This window comes from Piliocolobus tephrosceles, chromosome 14, assembly GCF_002776525.5.
Source record: "Piliocolobus tephrosceles isolate RC106 chromosome 14, ASM277652v3, whole genome shotgun sequence".
Taxonomy (NCBI): Eukaryota; Metazoa; Chordata; class Mammalia; order Primates; family Cercopithecidae; genus Piliocolobus; species Piliocolobus tephrosceles.
The window spans coordinates 5,093,472-5,109,597 of NC_045447.1; the positions used below are offsets into that span (position 1 = coordinate 5,093,472).

Genomic DNA, 16,126 nt, shown 5'->3' on the forward strand with positions numbered 1-16,126 from the left:
AGCTCTTATAAACAAGGTAAGGTTTTCCTCACAAATCGCTTCATTTCTCCACCTGCACCCTACCCTGCCCCCGGACCTGCGCTTCTTGGCCCCCCGAGCTGCGCCTGCTGCATCCTAGGCCGAGTTCTAGGCAGCTAGCGGAAGCCAGGCCCAGGGGTCAGCTCAGGCGCTTGGTCCCCCGGGATCCAGCTCCTGGGCCGCAGGGAAGGCGCTCTCCGACCGCAGGGGCGGGGCCTGCAGTAGGTGGGCGGGGCTGCCGCTCCCTCTTTCCTGTCTGGCTTCTCCAGCCTCGCCGTAGCCCCGCTGCCTGCCCTGCTCCAGGCTCCACCTGCGCCGCCGATCGCACGAGTATCGCGGGGGCCCAGGCCAGCTGAGTCCGTTTTCTGCGCCGGGGTGGCGCCCCTCCATCCTTCGTAACGCCGGTCCGGCAGCAAGGAGTAAGTCTGCACCCGGTAGGGGGAGTCACGCTCCCTCGGCCCCACCCAGTCCCTGCCGCGCGGGGGGCCAAGGAGGAGGGCCCTGAGCCCAGGAGGTGCGCATCTCGGACCCAGAGTCCCGGGTCTCGACCACGGGCTGGGGCTGGCGGCGCTCGGGAAGGGGCTCTGCGTTCGCGGGAGGCGGGGTCGAGACGGGGCTTGGAGGCCCGGGTGGGGAAACTGAGGCCCCAGAGGAAGAGAGAGGGAGAGGGCTTGCCGGACACTCCCGAGTGGCAGCGGCCTAATCCCCAGAACCCCCGCCCTCCGCTCACTGTGGCCCAGGCTGCGCCCAGCGTTTCACAGCCTTTCCCGTGCGTTTTCCCCCGGGCGCCGCGTGCCGGCCCCCATCCACTGAGGCCGGGAGCAGGGGATGACCCAAGGTCACCAAGCCAGCGGGTTGAGGCGCGTTCCCATGGTTCCGTGGAGAACCCGGGGCCTGCCTCCCAGAGAGGTGGACAGCGACCACCTCGCTCCGCTCGGGGAATCCTGGGCGCCCCTCCCGGCTCATCCTGCGCTGGGACTGCGTGTGTCCTCGCTGTGCCTCGGGGCTTGATTTCCAGCGGACAGTGGACTGGCCCATGCGCCCCTCCCAGCGGCCTCGGCTCACCTCCGGGAATGGACCTAGTGAGGGAGACGCGGGAGCCAAGGCAGGGGTCCGCCGCCTCCGCGAAGTCAGTCCCAGCCTCTCTCCCAAAGGGCTGCCGGAAGTAACAGGTGAGCACCCAGCCACTGCCATCGTGCGCCCAGAGCTGCCAGAGCTGAACCCGGGATCTAGCGGGACCCAGAGTCCACATGACTCCAGTGGGTGACCGAGGGGAGGGCAGGGCTGCAGGGCTGGGGTCACCGTCTCCCGATAAAGAGCATTCCTGGCCCAGCGAGGTGGCTCATGCCTGTAATCCCAACACTTTGGGAGGCCGAGGCGGGAGGATCACCTGAGGTCGGGAGACCAGCCTGACCAACATGGAGAAACCTCGACTCTACTAAAAATACAAAAATTATCTGGGCGTGGTGGCTTATGCCTGGAATCCAGCTACTCAGAAGGCTGAGACAAGAGAATCGCTTGAACCCAAGAGAAGAGGTTGCAGTGAACTGAGATTGCGCCACTGCACTCCAGCCCTGGTGACAAGAGTGAAACTCCATCTCAAATAAAAGCGTTCCTTTGCAGATGTTCCCGGGACCTCAGAAACCAGGCTCAGAGCTTGACATCCCTGCAAGGGGACAGCCTCATCTGCCCAGACTGGTGGGGTCTCTGCAGGTGCCCAGGCTCTGGTGCAGCCCCCAGCAATGCATCGCCGGAGACTGGCCCTGGGTCTGGGGTTCTGCCTGTTGGCGGGCACAAGCCTCAGTGTCCTGTGGTGAGTCTGCCCCACAGAACTCTTCCTGTCTCTATTTCCACCCAGGACTCCCACTGTCTCTAAAAGTCAACCCCAAAACCTTGATCTCCTCGTAGGATTCCAGATCCCACCAACCCCTCCTGACTCACCTGTCCTGTCCTCCAATCTCAGCTCCAGCAAGACCCAACTAGTGCCCCTGGCTTCTGAATTCTGTCTTGTACTGGTCCCTGGCCTTTGACTTGTTCTTTTTTTTTTTTTTTTTTTTTTTGAGACAGAGTCTTGATCTGCTGCCGAGGCTGGAGTGCAGTGGCACAATCTCGGCTAACAGCAAGCTCCACCTCCCAGATTCACTCCATTCTCCTGCCTCAGCCTCCTGAGTAGCTGGGACTACAGGCACCTGCCACCACGCCCAGCTAACTTTTTTGTACTTTTAGTAGAGACGGGGTTTCACCATGTTAGTCAGGATGGTCTCAATCTCCTGACCTTGTGATCTGCCTGCCTCGGCCTCCCAAAGTGTCGGGATTACAGGCGTGAGCCACCGCGCCCGGCCCTTGACTTGCTCTTTTCTCTGCCTGGACCATCCTTCAACAAATGTTGATGGGGAATTCCTGTTCACGCTCCCAAATTCACTCTTTGTTTCTGTCCTTCCATGAAGCTCCTGGGGCTGCCCCTCACCCTGCTGTTTGTGTGGGGGGCCTAGCATCAAGAATATACACTCCCTGGGAATGAATGACTGCATGGGTGAATGAATGACTGCATGCCAGGCCCTGTGACACATGCCGGGAATACCAGTAGGCTTTGTCCTCCGAGGTCAGCCAGACCTACAGAATGACAGGGAACCTGGTCTCCTAATGCACTGTGGGAGACCTTCACTCCCAGTGATGTGCGTGAGGTGTGTTTTCAGCCTCTGGAGCAGAGTGGATCAACAGATTTTTTCTTTTTCTTCACAGGGTGTACGTTGAGAACTGGCTGCCAGTCTCCTATGTCCCCTATTATCTCCCCTGCCCAGAGATCTTGTAAGTATGGGTGGGGCTAGAACTGGGGGCCCTGTGGGCTGCTCACAGCTGGGGAGACCTGAGAGTATTTAAGTTCACTTCATCTGCCGGTTCCTGAGTTCTAAGTTCATGTTTCTGATAAATGCAATAGTATTTAGATAATTTAAGGGCTGTGACAAATGTGAAGTGAAATTCCCATTTCGGTCTTCCAGCATCCTTGCAGCTCCCTGCATGGTCTGACCTTCCACATTTTGCACAGCTGTGAGCCTCACTTGCTGTGTCTGGCCACTGAGAACAGGGAGTGCAATGATGCCCACAAATAGCCTGCTGTTGCTCCTGGTGACCAGCAGGGGCCCAGTGCTTTTAGGACTTGACCCTGTTGCTCAGTTTTGTGTTCCATGGATTCAAGGAACAAATGAACATGTGACCAAAGTCCCCCTTACTTAAGGAGTTGTTTTTTTTTTGTTTTTTTTTTTTGAGTCAGAATCTCACTCTGTTGCCCTGGCTGGAGTGCAGTGGCACCATCTCAGCTCACCGCAACCTCCGCCTCCCCAGTTCAGGAGATTCTCCTGTCTCAGCCTCCCGAGTAGCTGGGATTACAGGCACCTGCCACCATACCTGGCTAATTTTTGTATTTTTAGTTGAGACAGCGTTTCGCCATGTTGTCCAGGCTGGTCTCGAACCCCTGACCTCAAGTGATCCACCTACCTCGGCCTCCCAAAGTGCTGGGATTATAGGCGTGAGCCACTGCGCCCGGCCGAGTCTGACTTTTTAACAGTTAAGCCTGAAAAAATGAGTTGGGATAATCTCAGAGGAGCATCTGGTCTTTTGTTTTTCATGACAACTCAAGGAAAGATAAACATCTGAATCACAGACCACTAATTAACAAGGCATGTTTTATATTGTAAACATAGATGATAGTAAATTAGGAAGCCAGGAAGGAGAAAAGACAAAAGAAAAAGAAAACCCGGTCAGGTTCACCTGTCAAAAATTACACTCCAATTCTGAAGTTCATTGTTTGCTTTGCTTGTTTGTTCCGCTTTCAAATTTAACAGATTAGATATTTACATGGTTCTAAATGCAAAATGGCTGCTTGCTATTTAGAACAGTTGTGGTCATACTGTTTTTGCAGTTTTTATTCTGTTTTCCCAGAATGAACTTTATTTTTCCATGTGTATCCCATCCCCTTTTTCTCAAAATGAGATAGGGTCTCACTGTGTTGTCCAGTCTGGTCTCGGACTCCTGGGCTCAAGCAATCCTCCTGCCTCAGCCTCCCAAAGTGCTGAGATTACAGGCATGAGCTACGGCATCGGCCTGATCACCATCATCTTATTCCACCCAGGGGCTGGCACACAATTTTTCAGTCCCTCTCTCTTTCCCACCACCAATTGCTCTCGGCATTTATGATGCTCCCAGTTTCCCAGGGCTCTAAGTTAGTTTGTGATGAGCAGCATAACCCTTTCTCCATTTCAAAGATCATTTTGTTCAGACATGTTCCCTTAGTGGCTGGAGGATGTAGATAGGTTCTGATCCATCTCATCGGGTTATTTCAGAAGGACCACAGCACAGCAGTCACTCATTCATGTGCCCTGCCCAAGCAGTACCCAGCAAAGCCACCCTGTAATACACCTGGGCTACTGCTGGGAATACCAGGGGTTATGAAAACAAAAATGAACCTACCTTGCTGATTGTGAGAGGGAAATGCTATCCTCTTTGGTATAAATTTTATTTATGATGATGATGATGATGATGATGATGATGATGATGATGATGATATTGAGACAGAGGCTCGCTTTGCCACTCAGGCGGGAGTGCAGTGGCGTGATCTCAGTTCATTGCAACCTCCGCCTCCCGGGTTCAAGCAATTCTCATGCCTCAGTCATCTGAACAGCTGGGATTACAGGCGCACCAGCTAATTATTGTATTTTTAGTAGAAACAGGGTTTCATCATCTTGGCCAGTCTGGTCTTTGCCCGCCTCAGCCAGGCTTCGCCCCCACCACTGGCCTCCCAAAGTGCTGGGATTAAAGGTGTGAACCACCACCCCTGGACTTAATTTTTTTTTTTTTTATTGTTACTAGTGAGACTCTCTTTTCCCTATGTCTTCCCATTAATTGAATTTTTTCTTGTGTGAAGTGTTTCCTCCCCACCTTCTCTGTTTGGTCTGTTTGTGGGTTCGCTATCATCACCCTTGGCTGAGTATACCTACAACTTTTTTTTCTTCTTTACAGTTTGTCTATCTTTTGTGTGTGGGGGGGGGGGGGGGGAAGATAAGGTCTGGCTCTGTCACTCAGGCTGGAGTGCAGTGGCATTATCACAGCTCACTACAGCCTTGACCTTCTGGGTTCAAGTGATCCTCATACCTTAGCCTCCCGAGTAGCTGGGACCACAGGTACGCACCACCACACCTCCTAGCTCATTTTTTATTTGTTTGTAGAGACAGGGTCTCACTATGTTGCCCAGGCTGGTCTGGAACTCCTGGCCTCAAAGGATCCTCCCAACTCACCCTTGCTGGGATTGCAGGTGTGAGCCACCACACCGGCCTGCTTTTGTATTCTTGTGTGTAACTCTTCACTGCAGCTGGAGTGTGTCTGGGCTTGTGGAGAGAAAAGAGGAGCCAGGGAGGTGCAGAATGTTGGGCTGTTTGGTGACCCTTCTAACTCCTGACAACTTCTTGAAATCCCAGGGCTTTCTGAGCAGGGCCCTGAAATATGCTTGCTTGTAGGAAACTAGGGCAGAGGGCCAGTTTGACAAATTGACATGAAAAAAATTCTTAATTCAAGAGTAGCAACTTGGCTGGGTGTGGTGGCTTATGCCTATAATCCCAGCACTTCAGGAGGCCAAGGCTGGTGGATCACTTGAGCTCAGGAGTTGAGACCAGTCTGGCCAACATGATGAAACCTCGTCTCTAATAAAAATACAAAAACTGGCGGGTGTGGTGGCACACACCTGTAGTCCCAGCTACTTGGGAGGCTGAGGCAGGAGAATGAGAATCACTTGAACCCGGGAGGCTGAGGTTACAGTGAGCCAAGATCACACCACTGCACTCCAGCTGGGAAGACAAGATTACTGAGGCTCCATCTAAAAAAAGAAAAAAAAAAAGTAGCTACTATTCACAAAAGGACAAAAACTTAATTATTCCACTTATAGGAAGTATCTTCCATACTCAAGTTCATAGAGGCAGAAGTAGAATTATGGTTCCCGCCGGGCGCGGTGGCTCAAGCCTGTAATCCCAGCACTTTGGGAGGCCGAGACGGGCGGATCACGAGGTCAGGAGTTCGAGACCATCCTGGCTAACACGGTGAAACCCCATCTCTACTAAAAATACAAAAAACTAGCCGGGCGAGGTGGCGGGCGCCTGTAGTCCCAGCTATTCGGGAGGCTGAGGCAGGAGAATGGCGTAAACCCGGGAGGCAGAGCTTGCAGTGAGCTGAGATCAGGCCACTGCACTCCAGCCCGGGTGACAGAGCGAGACTCTGTCTCAAAAAAAAAAAAAAAAAAAAAAAAAAAAAGAATTATGGTTCCCAGGGGCTGGGGGAGGGGCAATGGCAAGCTCTTGTTTAATGAGGGTCCAAGCTTCCTTTTGGGATGATGAAAAAGTCTGGACACAAATGTTGGATCGTTGCATGACAATGTGAATGTACCTAATGCCACTGAACTGTACACTTAAAAGTTGGCTAAGGTAGTAAATCTTGTGTTTTGTATACTTTATCACAAATAAAAGAGCATAGCCTAGAGGTGGAAGAGTTCAAGGAGGCTTCAGCCATCCCATCATACATGACGTATTGAAACTCACAGGGGACCAGGCCAGGCGGCTCATGCCTGTAATCCTAGCACTGTGGGAGGCCGAGACAGGCAGATCACTTGAGCTCAGGAGTTCAAGACCAGCCTGGGCAACATGGTGAAACCCCGTCTCTACCAAAAATATTAATACAAAAACAGCTGGGTGTGGTGGTGAGCACCTGTGGTCCCAGCTCCTCAAGGGGACTGGTGTGGGAGCATCGCTTGGGCTCAGGCAGTCAAGGCTGCAGTTAGCTGAGTTTGTGCCACTGCACTCTAGCCTGGGCAACACAGAGAGACCCTATCTTAAAAAAGAAAAGAAAGAAAGAAAAGAAACTTACAAGGACCTGGCAGACTACTGTGTCATCAGTGAGTGGGATCCTTACGAGCTTCTGCCTGGGGACAATCGACCTCGGGCCTTTTCTTGCTGCTGCTGGCTGGGTGGCTTTTCCCTTTTCTTTTTTTTTTTGAGACGGATTCTCCCACTGTCACCAGGCAGGAGTGCAATGGCGCGATCTCAGCTCACTGCACCCTCCGCCTCCCGCATTCAAGCGATTCTCCTGCCTCAGCCTCCTGAGTAGCTGGGACTACAGGCGCACGTCACCACGCCCAGCTAATTTTTGTATTTTTAGTAGAGACAGGGTTTCACCATGTTGGCCAGGTTGGTCTCGATCTCTTGACCTTGTGATCCGTCCGCCTCGGCCTCCCAAAGTGCTGGGATTACAGATGTGAGCCACCGCGCTCGGCCAGTCTTTCCCTTCTCTGCGCCTCGCTTCCACCTGCTGGAAACACTCTAAGTGGATGGTTTTACTGTCCCCATTTTGTGGATGAGGAAACTAAAGTTCATAGGGTCAAATGTCTGGCTCCAGGTCCTGGGCCAGTTGGTGGCAGAGCCAGAGGTGAGCCCAGGGGTCTGACCCTGCAGCCCTGGCACCTCCTTCATAGACCCCCTTCTTTCTTCTCCACCCAGTTTGACTTTGAAAGTGACCATGCAGACTGCCTGCCAAGACTTGCCCAGGATCCCTCACCTTACTGAGCACTTGCTCCATGCTGGACATGGGCCAAGAGCCCCTCACACACCTTGTGTAATTCTCACCACCGCTAGGGCTAAGGATGGTTTTGCCCATTTTGCAGATGCAGAGAAATGGCAGTCAGGGATCTACTAGAGAAACAGAACCAGTAAGAGGTAGGCAGGTAGACAGACAGGCCAACGTACCTGGGAAAATTGACGTATGTAATGGTGAGGCTGGCTAGGTAGCTGAAACTCAGACAGGAGTGGACACTGCAGCCCACAGGTGAAAGTTCTTTTTCTTTTTTTTTTCTTTTTGAGACAGGGTCCCACTTTGTGGGTGACCCAGGCTGGAGTACAGTAGTGTGATTACAGCTCACTACAGCCTCCACCTCCTGGGCTCAAACCATCCTCCTGCTTCAGCCTCCCAAGTAGCCAGGACCACAGGTGCACACCACCACACCCAGCTAATTTTTGTTGTTTTTGTAGAGACTAGGACTTGCCATGTTTCCCAAGCTGGTCTTGAACTCCTGGATTCAAGTGCTTTGCCCACCTCGGCCTCCCAAAGTGCTGGGATTACAGGTGTGAGTGACCTGGGCTGGCCACCAGTTCTGTTCTTAAGGCCTTTCAACCAATTGGATCAGTTCCACCCAGGTTGTCTAGGATATTCCCTTTTACATAAAATCAACTGATATAGAATGTTAATCACATCTACAGAATACTTTCACAGACCAACCTGGGCAACATAGCAAGACCCCATCTCTACAAAATTTTGAAAAATCAGCCAGGGGTGGTAATGAATGCCTGGCAGGTGCAGCTACTCAGGAGGCTAAGGTAGGAGGATTGCTTGAACCCAGGAGGTCGAGGCTGCAATGAGCTATGATTGTACCACTACACTCCAGCCTGGGCAACAGAGCAAGACCCTGTCTCTTAAAAAAAAGAAAATGTTTCACAGCAACACTTTGACTTGTGTTTGAGAAACCGGATACTACAGCCTAAGCAAGTTAACACATACAACTGACCATTACAGTGAGCTCAGGTTAAGTAGCTCACCTGAGGTCCCAGTCACCAGGCCTTTGCAGCTTTTCTTCCTTTTTTTTTTTGAGACGGAATCTCGCTCTGTCACCCAGGCTGGAGTGCAGTGGTGCAATCTCGGCTCACTGCAACCTCTGCCTCCCGGGTTCAAGCAATTCTCCTGCCTCAGCCTCCCGAGTAGCTGGGATTACAGGCGCCCGCCACCACGCTCGGCTAATTTTTTGTATTTTTAGTAGGGACGGGGTTTCACCATCTTGGCCAGGCTGGTCTTGATCTCCTGGCTTCGTGATCCACCTGCCTTGGCCTCCCAAAGTGCTGGGATTACAGGCGTGAGCCACCGTGCCCGGCCCTTTGCAGCTTTTCAAACCTTCTCTCTGACAACGAGAGCGACATGGTTGGAAAAGCATCAGCCTTGGGACTAACCAGCACTGGGTTCGAGTCACTGCCCTGTCACTCACTCTCTCAACAACCCTGGATAGATCACTTCTGCAAGAGTCCCCAGCTCCTCTGTAGAGTCGGGTGGGGCTGTGGGGGAAGGTCAGAGGGAGCCTGCATGGACCCTGGGTGCCCGCCCGCAGGGGCCTCTGACTCCTCCTTCTTCCTGTGCTGAGTGTCTCTGTCCCCAGTCCCACGATGATGACTCTCTCTTGCCTCTGCCACCAGCAACATGAAGCTGCACTGCAAGAGGGAGAAGCCACTGCAGCCCGTGGCATGGTAAGGAGACTGGCATTTCCCCTTTTGTGGCCTTGAGGGTGGTGGCTCCCCTCCACCACTGGTCCTTCTTGGTTGCAGGTCACAGTACCCCCAGCCCAAGCTGCTGGAGCACAGGTAGGTGTCATGGAGAGGCCTGAAGGGGGTGGGGGGAGGGGCCAAAAGAGCTCTGATTTATAAGTTGGGGTAGTGGAGGTGCCAATATCAGGGTGGCCTTGGGGCCCAGAGAGTTAGGGACTATGGACAGACACAGGGTTGGGAGTCAGGGACCTGGGCTGTGTGACCTTGGGCAGGGTACCCAACTGCTCTGAGCTTTTTCTGTGCAGGTGGATAATAGTACCTAGCTCCCTGGAGGTTGGAGGAGCAGATGAGAGGTACTGTAACATCTGGGGTGTCTGCACTCAGTAGGTGCTCGGGCCATTGTTCTTAACAATGTTGCCTTGCCCTTTTTAATGACCCTCACTTATTAGGGGCCCGGCACACATGGACAATGCCAGGCTCCTCCTTGGTGTGCATTAACTCTTGTTCTTCCCAACCCTGCTGGGAGATGACTGTCATTATTCCCCCTTTCCATGTGAGGAAAGGGAGGCCCAGAGATGGGGACGAAGCTGCCCCAGTCACACAGTGTGAGAGCCAGGGCCGGGAGGAGACTTAGGCTTTCACAGGGGAGGGTCTCAGTGCCCACGGCCCCCCTGCTGCCAGGCCCACACAGCTGCTGACACTCACACCCTGGTTAGCGCCCATCGTCTCCGAGGGGACCTTCAACCCAGAGCTTCTGCAGCACATCTACCAGCCACTGAACCTGACCATTGGGGTCACGGTGTTTGCCGTGGGGAAGTGAGTAGTGGGCTGGGGAAGGGGAGGGAGGTCTCCCTGGGCCACAGGAGTTTATAGTCAGGAAGAGACCAGACGTGCACACGGGACCCTGCTGGGCACCCAGGGGGCTCGGAACCAGGTGCCGAGCAGACAGAAAGTGCGGAGTAGGCTGTGATAGTGGGACGGGGGCTTCCTGGGGTAGGGGGTCTGGCTCTAGCATAGATGGAAGGCAGAGTCCAGGTGAGGGGACAGCAGGAGCCTTTGTCAGGAGGTCCCATTGCCCTTCCCTGTTTCATCTGGACCCCTCCTCTGCCCTCATCTCTCCCTGAACCCACCTGGCTTCCTTAGGAGCTGCTGCTTGGCAGCCTCCCTTTGGGCCCCTGGGACTCCTTCCTGGAATTTCCTGGGGCCCCAAGCCCTAAAGCATGGCCAGATGATGAATGGCCCACCTAGGGTCAGGTGGCCCCCTTGTCCGATGAGTTTTGGCTTGGGGGCAGGGCTGTGTCAACCACACCCCACTCCATGCCCCCAGCATCTAGCTCAACTGCTTTCCCTTAATTCGTCCACTTAATTCGTCCACTTAGCCGCTTCTTGGCTACTTTCTTCTCTGTGGTACTCAATGTTCCTGCCTGTATAATGGGCATGCTTTAAGGCAGCTTATGAAGATCAAAGATCATAAGAATTCTTAGAACGTTGCTGGGCACTTAGAAATTGCTCAATAAAACTTTACCTGGTCTAGGAGGATAAGAATCTCTACCAGGGCCGGGCGCAGTGGCTCACGCCTATAATCCCATCACGAGGTCAGGAGATCGAGACCATCCTGGCTAACACGGTGAAACTCCGTCTCTACTAAAAATACATTTAAAAAATTAGCTGGGCGCGGTGGTGGGCGCCTGTAGTCCCAGCTACATGGGAGGCTGAGGCAGGAGAATGGCATGAACCCGGGAAGCGGAGCTTGCAGTGAGTAGAGATCGTGCCACTACACTCCAGCCTGGGTGACAGAGTGAGACTCTGTCTCAAAAAAAAAAAAAAAAGAATCTCTACCAGGAGGCCGGGCGCAGTGGCTCATGCCTGTAATCCTAGCACTTTGGGAGGCCGAGGCAGACAGATCACGAGGTCAGGAGATCGAGACCATCCTGGCCACAAAAAAAATTAGCCAGGCGTGGTGGCAGGTGCCCGTAGTCCCAGCTACCTGGGAGGCCGAGGCAGGAGAATGGCGTGAACCTGGGATGCAAAGCTTGCAGGGAGCCGAGATCGCGCCACTGTACTCCAGCCTGGGCGACAGAGCGAGACTCCATCTCAAAAAAAACAAAAACAAACAAACAAAAAAATATCTACCAGGAACATGCTTACAACAGCCGTTAAGAGGCTGGTACTAGCGTTTTGGGAATTGGACAAATGAGGACCCAGAGGGTTGGAGCAGAGTGACATCTTGAGATGGGGAGCTGGTAAGTGGACCCCAGCCTGGCTGACCCCAGCACACAGTGGGGACCCAGGCAGGCTGCTGGGGTAGCGGTGGGTGACCGGGTGATCATCACTAGGTACACTGACTTCATCCAGTCCTTCCTGGAGTCAGCCGAGGAGTTCTTCATGCGTGGGTACCAGGTACACTACTACATCTTCACTGACAACCCTGCAGCCGTTTCCGGGGTCCCGCTGGGTCCCCGCCGGCTCCTCAGCACCATCCCCATTCAGGGTCACTCCAACTGGGAAGAGACATCCATGCGCCGGATGGAGACCATCAGCCAGCACATTGCTAAGAGGGCTCACCGGGAGGTGGACTACCTCTTTTGCCTTGATGTGGACATGGTGTTTCGGAACCCATGGGGCCCTGAGACCTTGGGAGACCTGGTGGCTGCCATTCACCCAAGCTACTACGCCACACCCCGCCAGCAGTTTCCCTACGAGCGCAGGCATGTTTCCACTGCCTTCGTGGCAGACAGCGAAGGGGACTTCTATTATGGTGGGAAAGTCTTTGGGGGGCAGGTGGCCAGGGTATATGAGTTTACCAGGGGCTGTCACATGGCCATCCTGGCGGACAAGGCCAACGGCATCATGGCAGCCTGGCGGGAGGAAAGCCACCTGAATCGTCGCTTCATCTCAAGCCGTCCAAGGTGCTGTCCCCCGAGTACCTCTGGGATGACAGGAAGCCCCAGCCGCCCAGCCTGAAGCTGATCCGCTTTTCTACACTGGACAAGGATATCAGCTCCTGAGGAGCTGACCACGGAGCTGGGGCTGCCATGGATGGGGATCCAAAGCCCTGCAGCCACCAGCACTTCACTAGCGTGCAGACCAGCCCTGTCCCACTTCCCTCTGTCAGTCAGGCGAATTTAACTGGAAAAGGGATGTGGAAAGGCCACTGTGAACTGCAGAGGGCTGTGCACACAGTAGCACACAAGATCTCACAGTAATGTGGCACAGGAACGGTGAGACGGGGGAGGGGAGGCGCAGTTATAAAGGCAGGGCCCGGCAGGCTTGCCGCGTTCTGCAGCTGTGCCTTTGTGGGGCAGGCTCCGAAGCCTCAGCCCGACTCAGAGTGCCTGAACCCTGCCGCGCCAGCCTCCCATTTATTGCATATTGCCCTTAACATAGCATTTCTAATACCCTAGTGTGAAGGCACCCTAGACCCCTTTTCTCTGGTCACAGGGGTCCTGTGTCCCTTGATGTCTCCCAACCACATGTAGCTAATTCCTCACTCAGGCCCCCAGAGAGAGCCTTTGAAATGGAGCAGGTCTAGGCTCCCTCTGGTTTCCTGCACCCCAAAGTGAGCCGCACTCTCAGGGGACTAGCCACCTCCTTCTTAAGAGGGTTTGGGGCAGTTTATAATAAAGGTGGTGTGTGCTTGACCCTAGCTAGGGTGATTTTTTGTTTGTTTTGCTTTTGTTTTTGTTTTTTTTTGAGACCGAGTTTCACTCTTGTCACCCAGGCTGGAGTTCAGTGGCGTGATCTTGGTTCACTGCAACCTCCGCCTCCCAGGTTCAAGCGATTCTCCTGCCTCAGCCTCCCAAGTAGCTGGGATTACAGGCGCCCGCCACACCCAGCTAATTTTTAAATTTTTAGTAGAAATGGAGTTTCACCATATTGGCCAGGTTGGTCTCAAACTCCTGACCTCGAGTGATCCACCTGCCTTGACTTCCCAAAGTGCTAGGATTACAGGTGTGAGCCATTGTGCCTGGCCACTAAGGTGATTTTTACCTGCACATCCAGCCTGCCTGTGTCCCCAGTGCCTGTTCCATCAGGCAGACTGGATTTCAAACACAATTGAATGGGGGTGGGGGTAGGGGATATAGTTACTCCAGAAAATCTGAGCTAAAGCTAGAGGCTGCAACAGACAGTATTTCATTCCAGTTCTCCAGGGAGACCGGGTGAAGCGGAGCATGCTGGCAGACCTACCACACTCCTGACTGTGTAGAGGGATATGGAGCCCAGCAGCTGGACAACACTGGGAGCTCCTGTATCCAGGGTCACTGCAGCCCTGTGAGGCCACCAGTGGGCATGGGACTCTGTGCCAATGGTGCGGGCCAGGATTAGAGGGCTTAGGAAGATGACTGGACCAGAAGGACTTCAGAGTCCTACAGTGGTTCTGTCTGCCTGGCCACACAGAAATGGGGTGGGGTATGGGTTCAGGGCTTGGTGGCCTGGTGCTTACTGCCCTGGAGACAGTAGCATCTTTTTCATGGAAGGAGAAGACAGAGAGGAGGGTGGGGTAGACTCTGGTTATACCAGAATGGGCAGGCACCCACCCACTTGGTTACCCGTAGAAAAGTTGGGGCCAGCCCTGAGTTCATTCTTCCTGCACCTGTGGTTTGGCCAGCGAACAGAGACAGATTCCAAGAGTGTGGACAGATGGAATGACTAGTTGGAGGAGACAGACTGGGCTGGAGAGGCCTGGAGTTTAGAAGGGGCTCTGGGTGCCTCCTGGGCAGAGGGGCAGGAATGGAACCATGGCCTCTGTGTCCCTCATAGGGAGCACCTGCTCCAGGGGAGAGGGGGCTGTGCTGAAGGAGTAGGCCCTGCCTCCGGGGAGCTTCTGTTGAAAGCACATAGAGGGCCATGGAAGCGCTGGACTCAGCTGGGTGGATGACTGGGAAATGGGGGACCCGAGGTGACAGCAGACCCTGAGGCTTGGGCAGCTCCGCCTAGCAGGGAAGAAATCCCCCACACCCCTCTCACCCCACTTACACCCAGCTTTACCCTGGCACACCCTCCCGGATGGGAGTCCCTGAGCCATTTTCAGTAGAGGAAACTGAGACTCTGAGAGGTCCCCACCAGCTTGCCTGTGATGTGGTCCAGCTGCAGGTTTGAACCCAGGTCATCTGAGTTCAAGACTGTGCACTGCCTGGGGTGGGAGGAGTGCAGCTCTGAAAGTGAGTGCATTGTGGAGGAGGATACAGGGAGGGGCAGTGCTGGCAGGGGGCTCTGAGAGAGGCAGGAGCTTGATGGGGTCCCTGAGTCAGGATGGCCCCAGGAGGCTAGAGTTGGGGTATAGGGACCAGGTCACACAGGGTTCCGAATGCCAGGCAAGGAGGCAGGGGTCACTGCCGGTCTGTCCCAGCAGGGGGATCAATATAAATGGGGCCCAAGTGCTGGACTCAGGGGAAACCTGGCCAGCGAGGCCCCAACACAGGATGAGGCCTCTGATGACCAGCTCGGGGATGAGTGACGGGGAAGAGCCATGAAGTGTGAGGGTCACCACACACAGCAGGGCCTGGCCAGTCAGAGCTGAGTGGCCTGCAGTGCTGGTGCCTTGGCTCTGGTGTAAAATTGAATGAGGCCGGGCATGGTGGCTCATGCCTGTAATTCCAGCACTTTGGGAGGCCAAGGCAGGAGGATTGCTGGAACCCAAGAGTTTCAAACCAGCCTGGGCAACATAGTGAGACTTCGTCTCTACATAGTTGTTTTAAAAATAAAAAGGGCTGGGCACAGTGGCTCACGCCTGTAATCCCAACACTTTGGGAGGCCGAGGAGGGTAGATCACCTGAGGTCAGGAGTTCGAGAACAGCCTGGCCAACATGGTGAAACCCCGTCTCTACTAAAATACGAAATCAGCTGGGCGTCGTGGCAGGTGCCTGTAATCCCAGCTACTCAGGAGGCTGAGGCAGGAGAATTGCTTGAACCCAGGAGGCGGAGGTTGCAGTGAGCGGAGATCGCACCATTGCATTCCAGCCTGGGGGACAAGAGTGAGACTTTGTCTCAAAAAACAAACAAATGAGACTACATCTGAAAAACAAAAATAAATAAATAAAAAATAAAAAGGGACGAAATCAGTGAGCCCTAATAACACTGACTACCCCCAACACTCGCTCAACCCGTGTGAGGCCTCCTTCCCCTAGGCTCCCTCGAGCCCCATCTTACACCAGCTGAAGCTGCAGCTCGACCTCGTGGTCCCGGGTGCTGTCAGGGAAGACAAGGATGGAGGTGGGGAAGGGGAGACCTGACTTTCTCCCTGCCCAGGCTGAGTCCGCTGTCACCTTGGGTACCCCAGCTCTCAGCCGTCCGCCGAGCCGAGTCCAGCAGGTGGCATCGGGGTGCTGGACGACAGGGTGAGCGTGTATATTTGGTGACGCCTGCGCGCCGAGTCAGCAGCCCCCGCCTGACTGGGGAGAGGTTGGCCCTAGGTCCTAGCGGGGTGGGGAGTACTGAGCAGGCGGCTGGGGCGGAGGGACACGTGAGATCTGCCGCACACAGCGCTTGGCGCTTGGCGCGTGCGCGCGGCGAGGCGGAGTGACGTGCACGCGCTGTCTGCGGTCCCGCGCAGGCCCCGTGTGCGCGCCCGGCCTTGGACTCCAGGCCCGGCTGCCCCGCGCTGGGAACACCCCCGTCGGCCCGCGGGAGGGAGGCCTGAGCGCGCCTCCGAGCGCGCCCCCGAGCTCGCGCGGCGGGGCGCGCCCCTCGCACCTGCGGGCGGGCTGGGGCGGGGCCGCAGCTGTCCCCGCCCACCCAGGCCCGAGCCCCGGGAGCCGGGGCGGAAC

The 16,126-nt window shown here is 54.7% G+C and overlaps 1 protein-coding gene across 2 annotated transcripts; it reads left to right on the plus strand.

The window, feature by feature from the left end:
- The first annotated feature begins 259 nt into the window (after positions 1-259).
- GBGT1 (globoside alpha-1,3-N-acetylgalactosaminyltransferase 1 (FORS blood group)) lies at positions 260-12,997 on the plus strand. 2 transcript variants are annotated; one of them, XM_023189027.1, is made up of 8 exons: positions 264-437; positions 1,642-1,831; positions 2,761-2,826; positions 9,291-9,341; positions 9,420-9,455; positions 9,665-9,712; positions 10,041-10,175; positions 11,696-12,997. In XM_023189027.1, the coding sequence occupies exons 2-8, from the start codon at positions 1,761-1,763 to the stop codon at positions 12,321-12,323; spliced, it is 1,035 nt and encodes a 344-aa protein (XP_023044795.1). In that variant the 5' UTR covers positions 264-437; positions 1,642-1,760; the 3' UTR covers positions 12,324-12,997. The 2 variants fall into 2 exon arrangements, with proteins under 2 accessions (XP_023044796.1, XP_023044795.1); XM_023189028.1 differs by lacking the exon at positions 9,665-9,712 and having other exon boundaries at positions 260-437.
- The last annotated feature ends 3,129 nt before the right edge of the window (positions 12,998-16,126 follow it).

Excerpts from the sequence above, each read along its gene's own strand:
- GBGT1 (XM_023189027.1), top strand. The coding sequence starts at position 1,761 with ATGCATCGCCGGAGACTGGCCCTGGGTCTGGGGTTCTGCCTGTTGGCG. Across the intron at positions 1,832-2,760 it reads ACAAGCCTCAGTGTCCTGTG|GGTGTACGTTGAGAACTGGC; the intron begins GTGAGTCTGCCC and ends TTTTCTTCACAG. Across the intron at positions 9,713-10,040 it reads GTTGGAGGAGCAGATGAGAG|GCCCACACAGCTGCTGACAC; the intron begins GTACTGTAACAT and ends CCCTGCTGCCAG.